The 17,083-nt window shown below is 40.2% G+C and overlaps 1 protein-coding gene across 14 annotated transcripts in view; it reads right to left on the bottom strand.

The window, feature by feature from the left end:
• Window positions 1–17,083, bottom strand: part of LDA (limit dextrinase) — a 100,336-nt gene that overhangs the window by 71,161 nt on the left and 12,092 nt on the right. For 12 of the 14 annotated variants that reach the window (XR_016399878.1, XR_016399879.1, XR_016399877.1 and 9 more), the window contains exons 2-8: window positions 10,836–10,974; window positions 10,484–10,536; window positions 10,220–10,325; window positions 6,628–6,764; window positions 5,819–6,018; window positions 5,528–5,677; window positions 3,766–3,826 (exon numbers count right to left, since the gene is read on the bottom strand). Coding sequence is in view for 7 of the 14 variants with exons in the window: in XM_089929610.1 (XP_089785736.1) it covers window positions 3,766–3,826; window positions 5,528–5,677; window positions 5,819–6,018; window positions 6,628–6,764; window positions 10,220–10,325; window positions 10,484–10,536; window positions 10,836–10,974 (846 nt within the window). In the remaining 7 variants the exon portion in view is untranslated. The remainder of the gene's footprint in view (window positions 1–3,765; window positions 3,827–5,527; window positions 5,678–5,818; window positions 6,019–6,627; window positions 6,765–10,219; window positions 10,326–10,483; window positions 10,537–10,835; window positions 10,975–17,083) is intronic. The other 2 variants (XM_088718233.2, XM_089929613.1) reach the window with 2 other exon arrangements.

Genomic DNA, 17,083 nt, shown 5'->3' on the forward strand with positions numbered 1-17,083 from the left:
TAATATTAAATATTGAAGTTGTATTCATTCTATTGTTGCAATACAAGAATTAAACTGTTCTAGGTCATAAAATGACAAATAAAACATAACTTTAGCAGTTAAGGTTACAACAATTTCGATTAATGATTAAATATGATAGCAATAAAAAGTTGTCACTATGAGGAGTGAAGCATTAATAAGCACTGGAGAGAGTAAGAGCAAGGTGCTATGAGCAATTCTAGCACAGGAATAGAGGACCGAGGTTCGTCAAACTGATACCAAAGGAGATATCAAACGGCAACCAATTCGGCATGGTACGGATCCGTACCATGTTGCTCCGGGGCATACCAACAAAGCAAGAGCCAGAGAGGGAGGGGGAGAGGAAGAAGGAGAGAGAGGAAGAGATAAAGGGAGGGAGGGGCAGGAAGATGAAGGGGGGGAGAGAGGGGGGACAGAGATGCTAAGAGAAAGAGAGGGCTCGAAAGCCCTCACTGAAACAAGAACCTCCTATTTTGTTTCGAAAAAGGAGATCCATATTCTGTTGCTGATTTCGAGTTGAAATCAGCAAATGGTTTGCCGACTTCACTCAAGTGATAAAAAAATGCATATCCCTTGTTTTGAAATGAAATAGGATATTCCTATTTCTCCTATTCTGTTAAGGGCATTCAAACCCCCTTCTCTCTCTCCCCCCTCCCTTCCTCTCCCTCTCCCTCCCTCCCTCTCCCTTTTTCTCTCTACTTCTCCCCTCTCCCTCCATTTCGAACCAAGGGAATGAACCGAGGTCCGCCGAACCAGTATCGGGACCCATACCAGTCGGCAAACGGGCCGGTATAGTACGTTTTAGTAGCGTACCAACACACGATATGCTTGGAAGTGCCAATTCAATACTGGCACACCCATCTTTTTTTTGAAGTTTTTCGAGTTGATTTAATTGGTAATCAATTTTTTCAAACTTTTTCAATGATTTTACGTCTAATTTGATTTTTTTTTGATGTTTTTTGATATTTTTTGATGTTTCTATGATCTCGGTTTAACCTAAATGATGCATCTTGTTGTTTTAAAATGACACAAAACATCAAATAATTAGTGAGATGTTGCATGCTATAAGAAGCAACATAAAATATTCTTAAATCAAGTAATGAGGTTAATAATCTAAAATAATAATCAATTACATATATTTAAAGTACAACATATATGCCAATATCTAAAATCTCGTCGAGTGGTGATACCTCTCCTCTCATAGATATCCGGATCAACATAGTCAGAAGGTACATCAGGCCACCCCTCTAACTAAGTAGGATTGTAGTCTTGTATGTTCATTCCATAAGGAACGTGCTCCGAATTATAAATACTCTCGAATCTCTTGCTGAAGCTTAGCTCTGAGAGGTGCCCTATGGTTGATAAACTGGCTGATAAAACGACTGTGAAGAGGCCCATCCGAATAAATCGGCAACAAAATCCGACCCATAAGATGCTCCAGACTACGTAGGGCAGTTGCCACCGGAAGATGCCTTAGATGCACCATATCCATATCCATTTGCGGTGATTACTATCTTACGCAGTCTGGAGCATCTTATGGGTCGAATTTTGATGCTGGCTTATTCAGATAGACCTCTTGACGGCCATTTTATCAGCCAAAGAACACCACTCAGAGCCAAAGCTTCAGCGAGATATCCAAGAATGCTTATAACCCAAAGCATATTTCTTATAGGATGAACATACAAGATTATAAGTCTACAACACTGCTTGGTTAGAGAGGTGGGATGATGTGCCTCTGATTATGCTAATGATTCAGATATCTACAAGAGGTATCGCCACTCGACGAAATTTTAGATATCGCTATGTATGTTGTACTTTAAATATATGTAATTGATTGTATTAGTTTATATTTTTTACCTCACTAGTTGATTTTAGGATATTTCATGTTACTTCTTGTAGCATGCAACATCTCATTAATCATTGTATGTTTTGTATCACTTTAAAACAATAAGATGCTTTATTTAGGTTCAAAGAAGATCATAGAAACATCAAAAAATATCAAATTAGACTTAAAATCATTAAAAAAGTTGAAAAAGATTGCTTGCCAATTAATTGAACTTAAAAAACTCAAAACAAAAGGTGTGCCGGTTCCGAATCCGGCACGCCCAAGCATAACGTGTCAGTAAGGTCCGAACCGGTACCATATCGACTAGTCCACCAACTGGTACAGAATCCGGTACCGGTTTGGCGGACCTTGATTCCAACTACTAAGAATTAATGCAAAATAATTTATGTTCAAGAGTAATTTGACTTATGGGCTTGGTAGAAAAAGTGATGTTTAATTTGCAGGGCAATGCGTAAGACAATTTTTTGAGCTAAAGAGTTGGATGGAGATGATACTAAGCTAATGCCACCAAATAAATCAATTGAGACAGAAACACAAATATAAGGATGGGGAAATCTATTCATCATAAGGAATAGTAGAATAAAAATTAAACAGAATAAATAGAATAAAAAATTAAGTTGACTAAAGATTCACCATAAATAAGCCAAAGAATTACCACGTAAGGATTATAGGGGTCATGTTTCCAACTAGGAATTCCACCATTGGCATATAGTTTATCCAACCTAAACCACAGTGAACATTGTCCCAGATATATTGGGTTCAGCTTTAAGGATCAAGAAAAGCTCTCAACATCCCTCCCAAAAACTTAAAGCAGCTAGCACAAATTGAGACCCAATTCATGGTTATGCAATTTATGCATGCAATGGGAGAGCCGGAGAGTTCTAATTTAGGAAACTACAGTCGTATCTGCAGCATAAATCATAGGCCCCATTGGTGCAAAAATCTCATTAGGAAAAACTCTTAATTTGAACTTTCATGTAAATCGATAAATATCAACGAAATGGACAAGTAGACCTAGAATATTTTAGGCAGAATACCATCATAGTAAAATGCAACCGACCTAATATAGACCCCAATAGGGTTCTTTTGTTTATCAAAATAGGAGTCAATTACAAGCACAAAAACTATGTCATGGCAAAGAAAAAAATTGCATTACTAACTAGTAGTCACATAACAGCCTAAACATCAAATAATAAGTCACTGAAAATTGACCTAAAAAATCAATCTGATTTTTTGACCACAAACACAATGACCCTCAAAATCTGTTTGAAGGAAACATGTGCAATAAAACACCTTTCTAAACTATGTGGTCAAATAATAATCATTCCATTAAGATATGTTAACTAATATATATTTTATAGCTTGATACAGTATTTTACAAACATTTGTGACCATCAAAAGGCTCAAACTGGCTAACTTTTATCTTGATCTAGTATGATACCCATTAATTTTCTTGCAACTTTGAAATAAGATTATGTGTTTATCTGATCTGACTCAATGTCTGGATAATTGGAAACTTTTTATCAATTTAAATTTTCCCTATTAAAAAAACAATATAAGCAACAGAATGTAGAAAGCAAAAGAATGACTTCTTTAGTATCCTTCTACTGTGTTAGCCATTTAAACCTATTGGATCTGCATATCTTAATAAATGCTACTTTGCTCTTACAACTAGAAATATTCACACCACTACACTAAATTCACACAAGCATTCCCTTCCAACATCTCCCAAAGGCAACTGATCTGCAAGCCAAGCTTCAGCTATGCTAATCAAGAGGGCAAAAGGAACAAACTGCTTTTAAAACAAAAGATACAGGTATGAATATCTAGAATAAACAACTAGAAAGAATTCTAGATGCATAACAGATATTAAAAATTTCATTCATTAGCATGAACAGTACCTGAGAAGTAAAAGCAAGATAACCTCCTCGAATATCGCAATTCACAGTGTAGTCACTGGCACTGCAAATGAATTATACAATCAGAGCAACATCAATAGTTTCATTCAATTCGTATGTATGAAATAATGAAGGCATTAAAAAGAAGCCAATTGCAAGCAGACATAATCTTGAAGGCATCAAAAAGCAGCCAATTGCAAGCGAACTCATTTTACAACCGGAAGTACTAGCTTAATAATTTCTTAAAAAAGCAAAAGAGCAACTATTCAGGACAAGAGAATGCATATGGAATGCAGATATTTTATGTAATTTCAATTTTTTATGCATATCCTTATCTCTAAAGATTTTTATGTGCAAATGCATTTTGAAGGATAGCACTTTATATTATAAAAAATTAGGCATACATTGGATATCCAACAACAGTCTGTTGAATACTTGCATGCATGTTAAATAGACTCAATAATACATGCATGGATGGACAATTGAAGAAGCAACAAAAGTAGGGCATGGGCAATAGTTCTTAAAGAACAGCATGTCCTTCTTGAAATAATTATATAACGAGGAAAATTGGTGAGCCAATCAAGCTTTTCAAACCTAAGTGCCCCATCTTTTAATTGATCACTTCCAAATGAATTCCATATTGTAAGAAGGAAAAGTAGAATGTAAAGTTATTTTTTAAACTACACGTCCTTAGATGAAGCAGATCCCTCCATGCTCATTGCCTTGCTTTATGTGTGCCCTCCTCTCGTTCTCTTTCACAAATTCCCCCATCTCCATTTGCTTACATTTGTCAGAAAACAATGAGGGGGGGGGGGGGGGGGGAAGGTGGGGGTGGAAGAAAAGCTGGGAAACTGCCCAAATAAATGTTAGGAAGCCCCCTAGTGAGGGGTCAGAAGGGAGGGGCGCAATGAGGAAGGGTAGTTTAGGCAATCACTGCTGTGAGAGAATTGTGAAGCAGGCATGAAGCATTGAAGATGGTAGCCTAACAAAGTTATGATATGAGATACATCTTAGGGCATTAGTGCTGTTAATTTATTCATTTTTCAATACATATGTTTGAGTTATTTAACTGGCATGTCGGATAAGTATAGCATAACTAAGGAAATTGTAGAAGACTCTCAGTCAGTTGCTTTAGGTAATTGAGAGAGAACCTAGGTTTCAGCTCCTTGTTCCTTGAGCTGATCACTGATATGGTTGGGAGACCTAATTCATATGATTTCGGTAGCTGTGGATGGTGAATCTAAGAGGCGGCAATCTTTCTAAATTGTTGAAGTAGTAACATTACATCATACTTGAATATCTCATGACATATTGACAAGCTTACTTGACAATATGTCTCAACCGAATAACATTGCTAAGGAAAAACATATATCTCAACCGGAGCTGAAGAAGAAGAAGAGAGAGAGCAGGGGAGGGCCACCCGGGGGGGGGGGGGGCGCAAGGCAAAGGCCACCGCTCGCTCTCTCTTTCTCTTCTCCTTCTCCGGCTCCGGCAGCGAGCCGTTTTCAATGGCAGAACCGTGCTCACCGGTACGGCTCGGAACGGGCGGAACCGGCCGGTTCAGCTCGGTTCCACATTCCTTGGTTTACACTACTATCATTTTTGGACATCGAATCACAATACTTCGAAGTGTATTTCAGTATGTGAGACCTGAAGATGCAAAATACAGGTATTTTAAATGCACAAATGCAGCATAATAATCTGCTCGCTCAAGAAAAATGAAACTAAGCAGTTATCAGGAGATTTTGGAACAAAGCGAAATGACCTGAAATCCCGTATGTGCAGCTCATAGATACTGATGTCTGAAAATGAAAGAAGACCTGGCTTTTCATCTGCCAACTTATCCCAGCCCTCTGGTTTTAAATTTTCACTATCAAGATTTACCAACCACGTCCTCTTCCCATTTGATGAAAGTCTATTCCAACAATTAGAAAAGAATAAAATATAAAAAGTCAGAACATGCATAAACATATCTACAAGGTTCTATGTTTAATATATCAAAATTTTCTGATGTAGATCCATCATAACCAAATTCTTCATATGACAACATGCATACCCTCTAGCGTAAGGATCATTTACTGTGCTTTTCTCAATTCGTGAAGTGCTCGGATGGTAGACTGAAACTTCATAAACATAATAACAACCTTCCCAACTTCTTGGTCCAACAGCACTCCAGACACCACCAAACTCCTCAAGTTGGACACTTTCCACTGGTTCCCCACCTAATGGATCCTCATAGACACATACACTCACCTCCTACTCTTGTAGGCAAACAACGGAAATCATTAAATATATGGAAATACAAGAATGACTCGAAACATGTTTATAAATGAATGCATATTATATGTATGGGACCAACTTAATTATGCCTTGCAGCTACACTATGTGCTCAGAGATCCAAAACGATGATCCACATTGTTCATCATAACTTAAAATGTACAAAATGTTGATAAATAATTTCACAGATGAACAAAAACCTCATTACTTAAATATCAAATGATTAATAAATAGCTGATTTCTCAATGATCAAAAGAAGGTTTTGTTTGAAGTTATGGTTGAGAACTATCCAAATTCCAAGCTACTAAAATTCTGGTCTAAATGCGTTTTAGAAAATGTAGAACCAAATGCATGGTGTGAAGCATCAACTCAATGGCCCATCATATAATTTCCCATGGCAAAACTAAATTATGCCCTGAGAACACTAAACTAATTTATATATAAATGCATATGTTATATGTACATTGTGTATGCATATGGATGTGCATGGATATGTAATATACACATATATACATATATATAAATATATAAAATTATAAATATATATATGTGTGTGTGTGTGTATGGATGTAAGATAAGATCTCATACTTGAGCTGTAGGAGCCCAAAGATAAAGTGTAACAGCTGCCTTACTAAACACAGCTCCAAGAGGGCCATTGTATGCAAATAAGTCATCTAAGACACCAGGCAATTGCAGACCAGTAGCATTCTCGCATTTCCCGTCGACTGTTTAAAAAGGGGAATAAGCATTTATAATGGCACATTAACAGATTTCGGTTAGTTACTGATAAAGCTTTCATATCAGAAATCTAATGCATGGCATTAAAAAATAAATTAATAGATATCAACCAGGTAGTTTAAAAACTAATGAAGAACTTTCATTCAGGAAAATGTTCATGACAGAGGCCTTGCAAATCCAACTCTTCATTGAGCCTGGTTTTGCTTCAGTACATTACATTCTCTTTCCAAGCACCGTCCATAGCTTTCAAGTGAACAGCCGAGATTTATTATTCTTCCAAGATAGTCAGCAGCGATACCTCGGCCAAAAAGGGCAAATTATCTATAGTTATTAAGAACTTCAGGGTTTCTCAGGTGATTAGAGCATAATCTTGTATTCTCTCTCTCTCTCTCTCTCTCTCTCTCTCTCTCTCTCTCGCACGCCCCCACACTCTCTTAATCTTTCTGCCCTCTCTCATGTGGGACCCACTCAAATCAGGGCCTACACAATACATGATCGGCCCCGATTGCTGGAGAGAATCCAATATCTCTCTCATTCCACCTCTCTCACCAAAACTTCTCTCTCATAAGCATGCTCTCTGCTCCCTCTCTCATCATCCTATAAGCTCTCTCATTCTATCGTTCTTGCATGATCTCTCTCGCAATCTATCAATGGTAAGATCTCAATTCTCTGTCACTCTTCCCAATCTATCAATGGTAAGATCTTGGTTATCGATCATATAGCCAGAGAGGCTAGCTTTCTTTGAGAAAGGGAATGGAATAGAAAACCAGAATCTCATGAGATAGATTATGTGAGGCTACATGACCAAAAGATACTGGAGAGTGAGATACTGGAGAGTGAGAGCTAATCCAATCTTCCTAGTGTTAACAAGCTGAAGTGATTTATGGGTTAAATACCCATTTTATCCTTAAGGGCTGGAATTTGATTAATATGCACCGAAGCAAAACTCTTCCCATGTTCTGAGTCATTCATCCATTGAGAGTTGGAAAAGCCCTACATTATATTATGTAAGCAATTGAGGTATCCAGAAAGACTTTAATTGTGTTTTCCATGCTAGACCATGAGATCAGCACAATGAGGGCATGTTCTAGTAGACTTTACTACCTTAGGAAATTAGAAAATAATACGAATGCAAAGGAACAGTCTGTTCATGTTGGAATATTACATATTTGACCATAATTTAAGCTTTCCAATAAGAAACTCAAAAAATTAAGAATATATAATTATAAAGAAACCATTCCTCTTGTGTTCTCATAACACAAAATTCTAAATCTAGACAAGCAAAACGAAGAAGAATTAAGGAATTAAAGAATACATGGAATTCAACTTTAGTGGAATATAGGTGGAATCAATGATGCAATAACTTGTGCGAGAGATTTGTTCTATTAAACAAGAGAGTGAAGAAATGGTTAAAAAAGGTAATGAAAGCATTACAGGGGAAGAAAAGGCTTTCTCTAGCACCATATGACTGTCAAATATCTTTGCTATGACAAGGACCCACAAAACAAGAGGATCTTAGCAGAATGAGAATCTTTAGGATGAAAATTAAAAGGATACATTTCACTGATGATCTAGTTTATGTATGCTGATGATATCATGCTTCTGAATACAATATGATGGAAGTTAAATTCTTCAAGGGAAGATTACAGAACTTTCCCTAATATAAGGTCATATGGCTATTATGATAAAGTTACAATTCAGAGCTATACCTAGTTTCACTAAATATGATAAGCACAATTCAGTTCAGAGCCTGTTTCTACAAACAAAAATGTGGCACAGGCATCTAGTTCATCAAACACTTTTCACTAAATGTCATTAGACAGACTTTGAAGTTTGAACATTCCTTTGCCATTAAATCTTAAAAAAACCATTCCAATATGCGCTCTAAGCAAAAGCATTCTCACCACAGAGCCTACATATCATATTTTTCAAGCATTTGAATCAGGGTCGACGGAATCGGTACCGGGCACCGTATCAGTTGCCTTGCGGGACGAGTCGGTACGGACCCGCGTTGTGTCGTGTCAAACCTGTACCGACATAGTAGAAGAGGTGGAGGAGAGGAAGAACGAGAGAGAAAAAGAAAGAGAGAGGGGGGAGGCTAAGGGAGGGCGGCGGAGGGCCAGAGAGCCGCCGCGCGGAGGAGACATAGGCCAAAGAGCCGCCCCACGGAGGAGGCGAAGGCCGGAGAGTCGCTGGAAAGTTGGCAAGAAGAAGGGCTTTTAAAAAAGATTAAGTGAAGTCGGCAATTAGTTTGCCGACTTTCACTTAAAAATCTGAAAAATAAAAGAAGCCCCTCCGACCCCTGTTTCGAACGAAACAGGAGACCGAAGCGAGCCCCTCTTCCGCAGCTCCCTCCTCTGCGCGGCGGCTCCCTGGCCTCCGCCAGCCGGCCGCAGAGGCCAGCCTCGATCTTCTCTCTCTTCCTTCCTCTCTCTCTCTCTCCCTCCCTCCCCCGCTCTCTCTCTTCCTCTTTTTCCTTCGTCTTCTCCCTCTTCGGCGAGAGTCTCATTTTCGTCATCGGAATCGTCCTGGTCCGCGGCCGATACGGCTCAGGATGCCACAAACTGAGCGGTTCGAGATGGTTCCGCCGACCTTAATTTGAATGATGAGATGCATGCAATGTTTCAAAAAAGCCAACCTATGTTGGTCAATACAGGTGACAATGTATCGTACCAGCCCATGCTAGTCAGCATGTTCAATGCGAGGTCAATACCAGCCAACAGATTAGCATGGCACCCTTTGTTCTTTTTTATTTTTAATTATAAAAGGATGAAGTGATTTTTTCTCAATTTTTATTTCAACACCACCTTAGTTGGCTAACCCGCCTCTTACCCATCAATATAATGTGTTGGATTAAATGGGATAACTGAAAGGGTCTTGAACCAAGGTTTTAAATACCAATAGGATGACAGGATGTCCCACCTATTACTAGTGTCGGAAAATGGAACGTCCCATTCCACAGAAAGACCAGCATAGTCCCATTCCCCACCCTTAGCATGAAAGAGCTAGCTCCAAAGTAAACAACAACAAAGAACCACTATCATGGAGCAATAGTTTCCCTCTCCATTGATACTAACACATTCTACAAAAATTACGGGGGAAAAATGTGATTTCATTGAAAGCTCATAAAGATCTGAACAAAATTATTAAGCCTATGTACTTTTAAAATTCAATTTTCTCAAAATACCTTGCTAATAGAGATTACTAAAAAACAATGCACTTCTAATACTTATAATCGAACTTATTCAACTCAATCATGAATATCAGGAGCAAAGTTGATATAAGCCTCCAAGATGTAACTAAGTTTGTGTTCATGCATATCAACAACAAAGTTATCTTATTATTTTCGATAAGTCTGATGAGCTAACATAGTAATTGACTAGAGACTTTCAAGTTGTCCATTAAGTTTATACCATATAGGCATAAATAGTTTATGACTTACCATAGAAGGCAGCTGCTAACTGGCATTTGAGAAGGTTTCCAATATCCACAGATTGTGAAATCTTGAAAGCTCTATAGTTTACAATATGAGGAAACTTCTCGGTTACCTGAAATTATGACAAAAGTAGAGTTAGAGACAGATGAAGTTGCTGTCATTAGTATAAAATGCTTCCTGTAGTTGGGAGGTGATCAACAGGAATCAGGTCATAAAAAATCTTGACAAGAACATTTATCTATCAGGTCTACCAAGTGATTGCTAGCTCACATTTGCTGGAAGCCCATTGTATTCTGGTTCAAGCAAAATTTTCACATCGTACCCTGCCAACAAGGGAAGGAAACAGTGCATTATACATGATATAAAGTCAATCTCCAAGCAAGTAAGGCACATCAAAAATATTGCCTAATAAAGAGGGTTTAAAATCCATAGAGAATTATATTTATAAAGCATGGGAAGATGACCTCCCATGTATTTTATTAAAAAAATGCAATAGAAGAAAAAGCTTTCTGGAAGAGATATCTTGGATATGGATAATAAATATTATGACACATTTCGTTGGAGTCTCCAATGCTGAAAATCATGAATGAAGAAAGCAGACTAATGTGGTAATGTTTACCACCTTCAATGCCCTCATCTGTAAGGAATATGCTTGCCTTTCTACTAGCATAGAGATAAACACAAGCATCATCGTCATCATTGATATTCCAAGCAATCAAAAATCTAGCAACCCAGTAAGCCCTTGCATATGATAGGAGGTCCTGCACATGCAACCTCTAAAAGTGAGTATTCCATTATCAATAAATTAAGTTCAAGAAGCATCACTAAGCCAAAATATGATATTAATGTTTAAGTAAGAGATTCCATATATGTAACCTTTATAAGAGAAATTAGATTTTATTAAACTGAACTAGTTAATATTTCTAGGAGACAATCCAGTTCAAAAATTGAACCCAATAAACCAACTAAATAAAAAACATGAGAAACAAACTAGATAAAATCTTGATTAGAGAAGGCTTTGTCCTAGACAAATTATTCAGGAATATATTTGGCTACTGGTTAGCGGCTCAAGAGCATTGAAATAATTGAAGGCAAAAATCCTGTATAATTTCATCATTTCCAGCTAAACAGCATGCATTTCAACTGTTTTGGATACTTTTAGACTGAGAAGCCTAGAAAAGAATGGGTATTCCCTACAGATTTTTCAAAAGAAAGAGCAGTAAATTTTTTTCTTGAATATACTTGTACAACATAGTGGTCAGGAATGTTGTAAAGGGGAAGAAATGATCTAAAAGCACTCCATCGATAGTAAAATCTTATAGGATAGGCATTTTATATTGGTGAAAAAGGTTCTGCCATCATAACATTACCTTCATGACAGAACAGACAGCATAAGAAGGTTTCAGTAATTTGTGAATAAGAAACAATACTTTGATCACATGTACTTACTGAAAGAACATAAAGAATGAGAATTTTTTAATTATTTTTAGTCAACAAAGAACAAATATTTGCGTCCTTGGTGAATAAAAAAATGAAATCCTTAAGATTCATCCCATTCTCTTGAATGTCAGGTTTGGTTTTATTTCATGTCAAAGAAATCACACAAAATTACTAATTACTAAATCCTCCTAACGTTACCTTTGCTGAACATATGGTTGACATATAAAATTGCCTTAACTATTCATATATTTTTTGCAATTAATATGTGTAGCGTTTTCTCTTTAGAACATTTCCTTTTTCTCATTGAGAGAGTAAATATATTAAAAACACAGCAAGCAACATGGCAAAAGAAAAAAAAAATGCTTACATTAAATTGCTTTTCCTAAAGTAACAGAAGAATATAGTAATGCTTAACAGAGAACTCTTCAGAGGTAAAATTTGCCATTGCTCATATTTTCCTTAATACACTTAGCAAAACATAATCTCCAAAAGCACCAGCAAAAAGCAAATTTAATTGTCTTGTGTTCTACTAATGTGGAGACTGATTGGGTCAGAAGTTTGATTTCTGAAATTCTTCTAGAAGTAAACCTATTACTGTCATTCTTTATTGTGATTATAAAGTTAATATTGATTTGATACACCCAGCAGCACAGATAAGAAAATGAATAACTACATGAAGTAGACATAAAGTTGTGAAACACTCACCATAATCGACGTGTGATAAAATTCGATGATCTGAAATATGAATATATATGATTAACAGCCAAGAATCTTTCTAAGAGGTACAGTCCTAAATCTATAAAGGAGAATAGTGTTGAAGCCCATAAGAAAGTCACTCAAGGTGGAAACCTAGATTTTGTGATTGGAGATCTCATGGAAAGGGTTTAATGAGCAGAAAATAGCAATTCAAAGAATGAGTTCAACTTTTAATGAATCAGAGGAAAACATTTGAATGTTGCTGCATCACATGCATTGATGGAGACCCACCTACATAATAGTATTCATGAGGCTGAAACTATGGGAATTGAGCAGCCTCCTATAGTTCTAAGAAACAATATCAAGGTATCCACATATCGCCATTGATTGCACTAACCCTCTTGGAGTTTGGTTCACCAATAACAAATATTTAACTTAACGTAGTTCTGATAAAAGTACAAGTAAAAAATCTAGTTCACTGTAGCAACTCAGATTAAGCCCAGAAACATTAAGCACACATTCAGGTTCTGAAAAGACCTAATATCATTGCACCAAATAATGTTGCTTTCCCATAAAACATTTATCACCAAATATCATTAAACTACCGTTATTTAAGGCTTTTGTCTAAATATTTATGTTCTTCAGATTTTTCAATGATTCATTTAGTGGTTTATTTTAGTCTGTAATACACTGATTCCTTAAATTTGGCAAAGCTTCAAAACTTTGATTTCCTTTTGTCAATAATTTTCAGTCCCATATTGGCAAGGAAAACTTCCTTTTGACATTGATATGTTAATTCTCCTCCAGAATCTAAATCATGTGTGTGAAATTTTGTTCTAAAACCCACAGAGATGCTCATTTATTTGGCCGGTTGTGTATGCCTAGCTGCAACAAGGGTTTGGTTCTGGGTTGGTCTTACCTGGCTTTCTATACTTTAATAGTTTTTAACTCAGACTATAAGTTTTCATAATCATTGAGAAAAAAAAATCTCTCGTACAGATGTGCCTCAAGTGAAAAATATCTGCTTTCCAGTTGTGATACCATTAAGCTTCCATGAAAGGGTGCCTGTACACTCTTTGGCTCACAATCGAAAAAGGCCTAGTATGACACATAAGATCATGCATACTCTCCAAAGCAAAAACCCTCAACAAAGAGCACCAAAGATTAAAACAGAGCAAAGTATTGTTGTTTATGATTTTGCATCTAGATGCTCCAAAAAAAATTCAAAAGATATTTCTTTACTTCTTTTATCATCTTGTTTTCATTGGTCAACAAGACCACATGATTCATCTGACCTCCTATATACAAACACGTCGAGGAGGCGACTATAATCTTAGGGCAATCTTTCCATACCTTGATCTCGAGCCATTAACCCTCTAGCTTACTCATTTATTTCTTTCTTAAAGATAAAAATTATTTGAACAGAATATATTTTTAAATAAAGACATTTTGAGAAGAAAATCCATCAATTGAACACCCAAATCATAAAACAGAAGCTTCTCCAAAACCATTAATTGGAAATTATGCAAGCAACTATCACAAAACTAATGAAGTTATGATCAATGAAATATGAAAAAAAACACAAATAAAATAATAATTCTGGTTTGGGCTCAAGGCACATATTCAGTGCCCTAAAACCGCCGATTCCTTGATATAAGCAGGTATTCTTGGCATTCAGTATGTCCCTAGGGAGAAGATGGAAACCAACTCTGGTCTCTAAGCAACTCAAAGTATAACGGGAAAGGGGAAGAAATGAGAGAGGTGGAAAAGTTTTTCTCTTATATGAGAAAGTGGGAAGAAATAAAAGGAGCCAATTGGGAAGGGAAGTAGAGAGTTTCGTAGCATTCTGTGTGTTGGTTGCCTTAGTCACATAAGAACTCATTCTACATCCCACATCAAGGGTTTAGGATTTAGAAGGCCTCAACGACACAAAGGGGGATTCCTTTAGCCAATCCTATATCCCACAAAGTGCCACATAAACATCTCAGAAGACAGGCCTTGCGATATTAAAGAGAATTTAAAAAATAATAATAAAAAGAAAGTTTTGCAAGGAATTAATCTTGAAAAAATTCAGAAAAACAGAATTCTATTCTAACAAGCAAGCTTTTCTATTTGACCATGGTCACCCACGCTCATAACGTTTTTTTTTCCCCCACAATACATCGGAAGCGGTTAAATTCTATAAACACTAGCCATTAAAATATAATGATCAAGTTATAACATCAAGTCATGGTTCATGTTGTGGTTCAAATTTGGCCCGAGGGTGACCACACCGGAGGAGCCGGGGGGATCTGGTGGACGGGACGGAGAAGGGGGTCGCTTCCTGCACGCCGGCAGACCTGCACAAAGCCTCACCAGTGGGGTTCCGGTGAGGGCCCTTCGATGATGAAGTTAGAGCAGATTTTAGGTGGTCCAGCCAAAAAAAGTTCTTAGGCATTACCTGATGGGGCTATTTATAGTCCCCGCGGAGGTGCCCAGGTGGCGTGCAGTCAGAGCTTGCTTGAGGCATACGGTATAGGCCATCCTTGTGAACGGTATAGCGTCAACAGAGGTGGCAGGGTATGGTCCCTGGTTGACATGTCGTGGAGTAGCTAGCAAGCAAAGCATGTCTCTTTCCTCGGATGATGCTGAAACTGCCCCGGCGCTGACCCTTGCCCGGGAGGAATTCTTAAACCTGGCAAGCTAACTAATTAGAAGATTCTCATGGTGCAGTGAGGTTGTAATGTACGGCCACGTATACGGACATAGGGGCGTGCGTAGATGCGTACGTGGATGTGGCCGCGGGCGAGGTCGAGCTCGCTTAGAGGCTGCAGCCTTTACTTGGTGAAGTCAGCTTGATGAGCACTGAAGTCGAGCTCGCTTGGGGCATCGCAACATATATTAGGTAAGGTCGGCGGACACAGAGGTCGGCCCGACGGACACAGAGGTCGGCCCAGCCTCCTCAGCTCTAAAGTCAGCTCGGTAGGGAGCCCCGAGCTCAGACCGGGGCGTTATTACGGATACCTGCGGTCGACAGGGCCTCTTCGGCTCTCAGTCGATCCTGCAGAGCGCTCCGAGCCCGGCTGATAGACACCTCAGCCCGCCAAGCCAAGATCTAGCAAGCATGGCCGAGGCCAACCTCGGCCAAGACCAACGCCCGGGCCAAATCCACTACTTGGAGGTCTGCCCAAGCAGTGGCCAGCACTATCAGCCAACGGCACAGCCCCACGCAGGCCCAGACCAGCACCTGCGCGAGGTTCTGCGCCCACTGCAGCAGCGCGCGGCCAACCGCGCGCCCAGACAGCCCACGGCACGCGCAGCCCCCTGCGCGCGCCCACTGCAGCAGCACGGCCACAGGCGCACACGCCAGCAGGGGCGCACGCCCACGCGCCAGCCCGTGCGCCTGCCTGCGCGCGGCCACCAGCCAGGGCGCCCGCCCGCGCGCCCGTCCACGCGCCCGCCCGGCGCGCACCGGCCTGCGCCCGGCGCACCTAGCACCCGCGCCGCCTGGCGCGCCCGAACCTCGCGGAACCAGGAGTCGGCCAGTGCACAGCAAGGCCGCCTCCCCGCCCCTCGCCAGCACTTGGCGCCCGCGCAACAGTGGGTTGCGCGCACGCCAGACATGGGCATGGGCACGAGCGGCAACCAAGGGCACCAGCCCGTGTGTGCGCACTTGGGCGCACACGCACAAGGGAGCACAGCAAGCACAAGGCCCGGCCAAGACTGCATTCGGCCGAGCGCACCCAAGCCAGACCAGCCCAAGGACAGCGCACGGGTCGAGCCCAGCCAAAGACACAGCAAGGCAACCGAGCCCGCATGCATTGGACCCGGACCAGCCAGCGCGCGCACGCCCGAGAGCCAAACAAGGAAAGCCACGGTCAGCCCGACCAAGAGCGCGACCCAAGGACAAGTGGCAGCCATCCGCACGCAAGGCCAAACAAGGAAAGCCGTCGTCAGCCCAACCGAGAGCGCACCTAAGGACAAGTGGCAACCATCCGTGCGCAAGGCCAAACAAGGAAAACCATCAGCAGATTGCGCCCGGCCAAAGCCAACCAACAGGAACACATGGCAAGCATCCCAGCATCAGCGCCGAGCCCAACATGGAAAGCGCACGCGCAGAATCAAAGGAGGAGCCTGCGGGCTCTTCCATAAGGATCCAGCAGGAGAAGACACAGGCGGCCAGGATGCAGCAGGCCGAAAGTTGGACGCACAGGGGACAGCCACGCCAGCAATCCGTGGGAGCCAAGGCAACAGCGGCGCATCCCTGCAAATCAAGAAGCGCAGCCCAGCCAACCAAAACATCAGCCAAATCAGGCTCCGCCCGGACACATGGCAGCATCCACACAAGACTTGCGCCCGAGCCAACCATGCAGCCAATCCCGAGCGCCCACCTCAATGCAACACATGGCCAAGAGAGAACCAAGTTTAGTCAGCCCCTTGCGGCCGAATTAGAAGTCTTTTGTCATTTGAATTAAGTCCAAAATAAGCCAAGACAATCGGCCTATAAGAGGAGCCATTAGGGCCCTTAGGCAATCATCTTCTAGCTTTTGAATTTCCAGCAAAGTGTCAACGGTTGTATCCCTTTTGTTTGTCGGCCGAAAGGCTTGGGCTAAGGAGGAGAACATCACTCCCCTTAGATTGTTTAGGCGTCGCAAGGTTCCTTCCGGATCTTGCTAAGAGTCCTTGTAATTCGTTGCTAATTGGAATAGAGTCAAGTTCTTTTCATCATTGAGCCCCGAACCATCTTGATTCATT

This window comes from Phoenix dactylifera, chromosome 3 (genome assembly GCF_051530095.1).
Source record: "Phoenix dactylifera cultivar Ajwa chromosome 3, Ajwa_hap1_PhDact_Kaust_v1.1, whole genome shotgun sequence".
Classification (NCBI taxonomy): domain Eukaryota; kingdom Viridiplantae; phylum Streptophyta; class Magnoliopsida; order Arecales; family Arecaceae; genus Phoenix; species Phoenix dactylifera.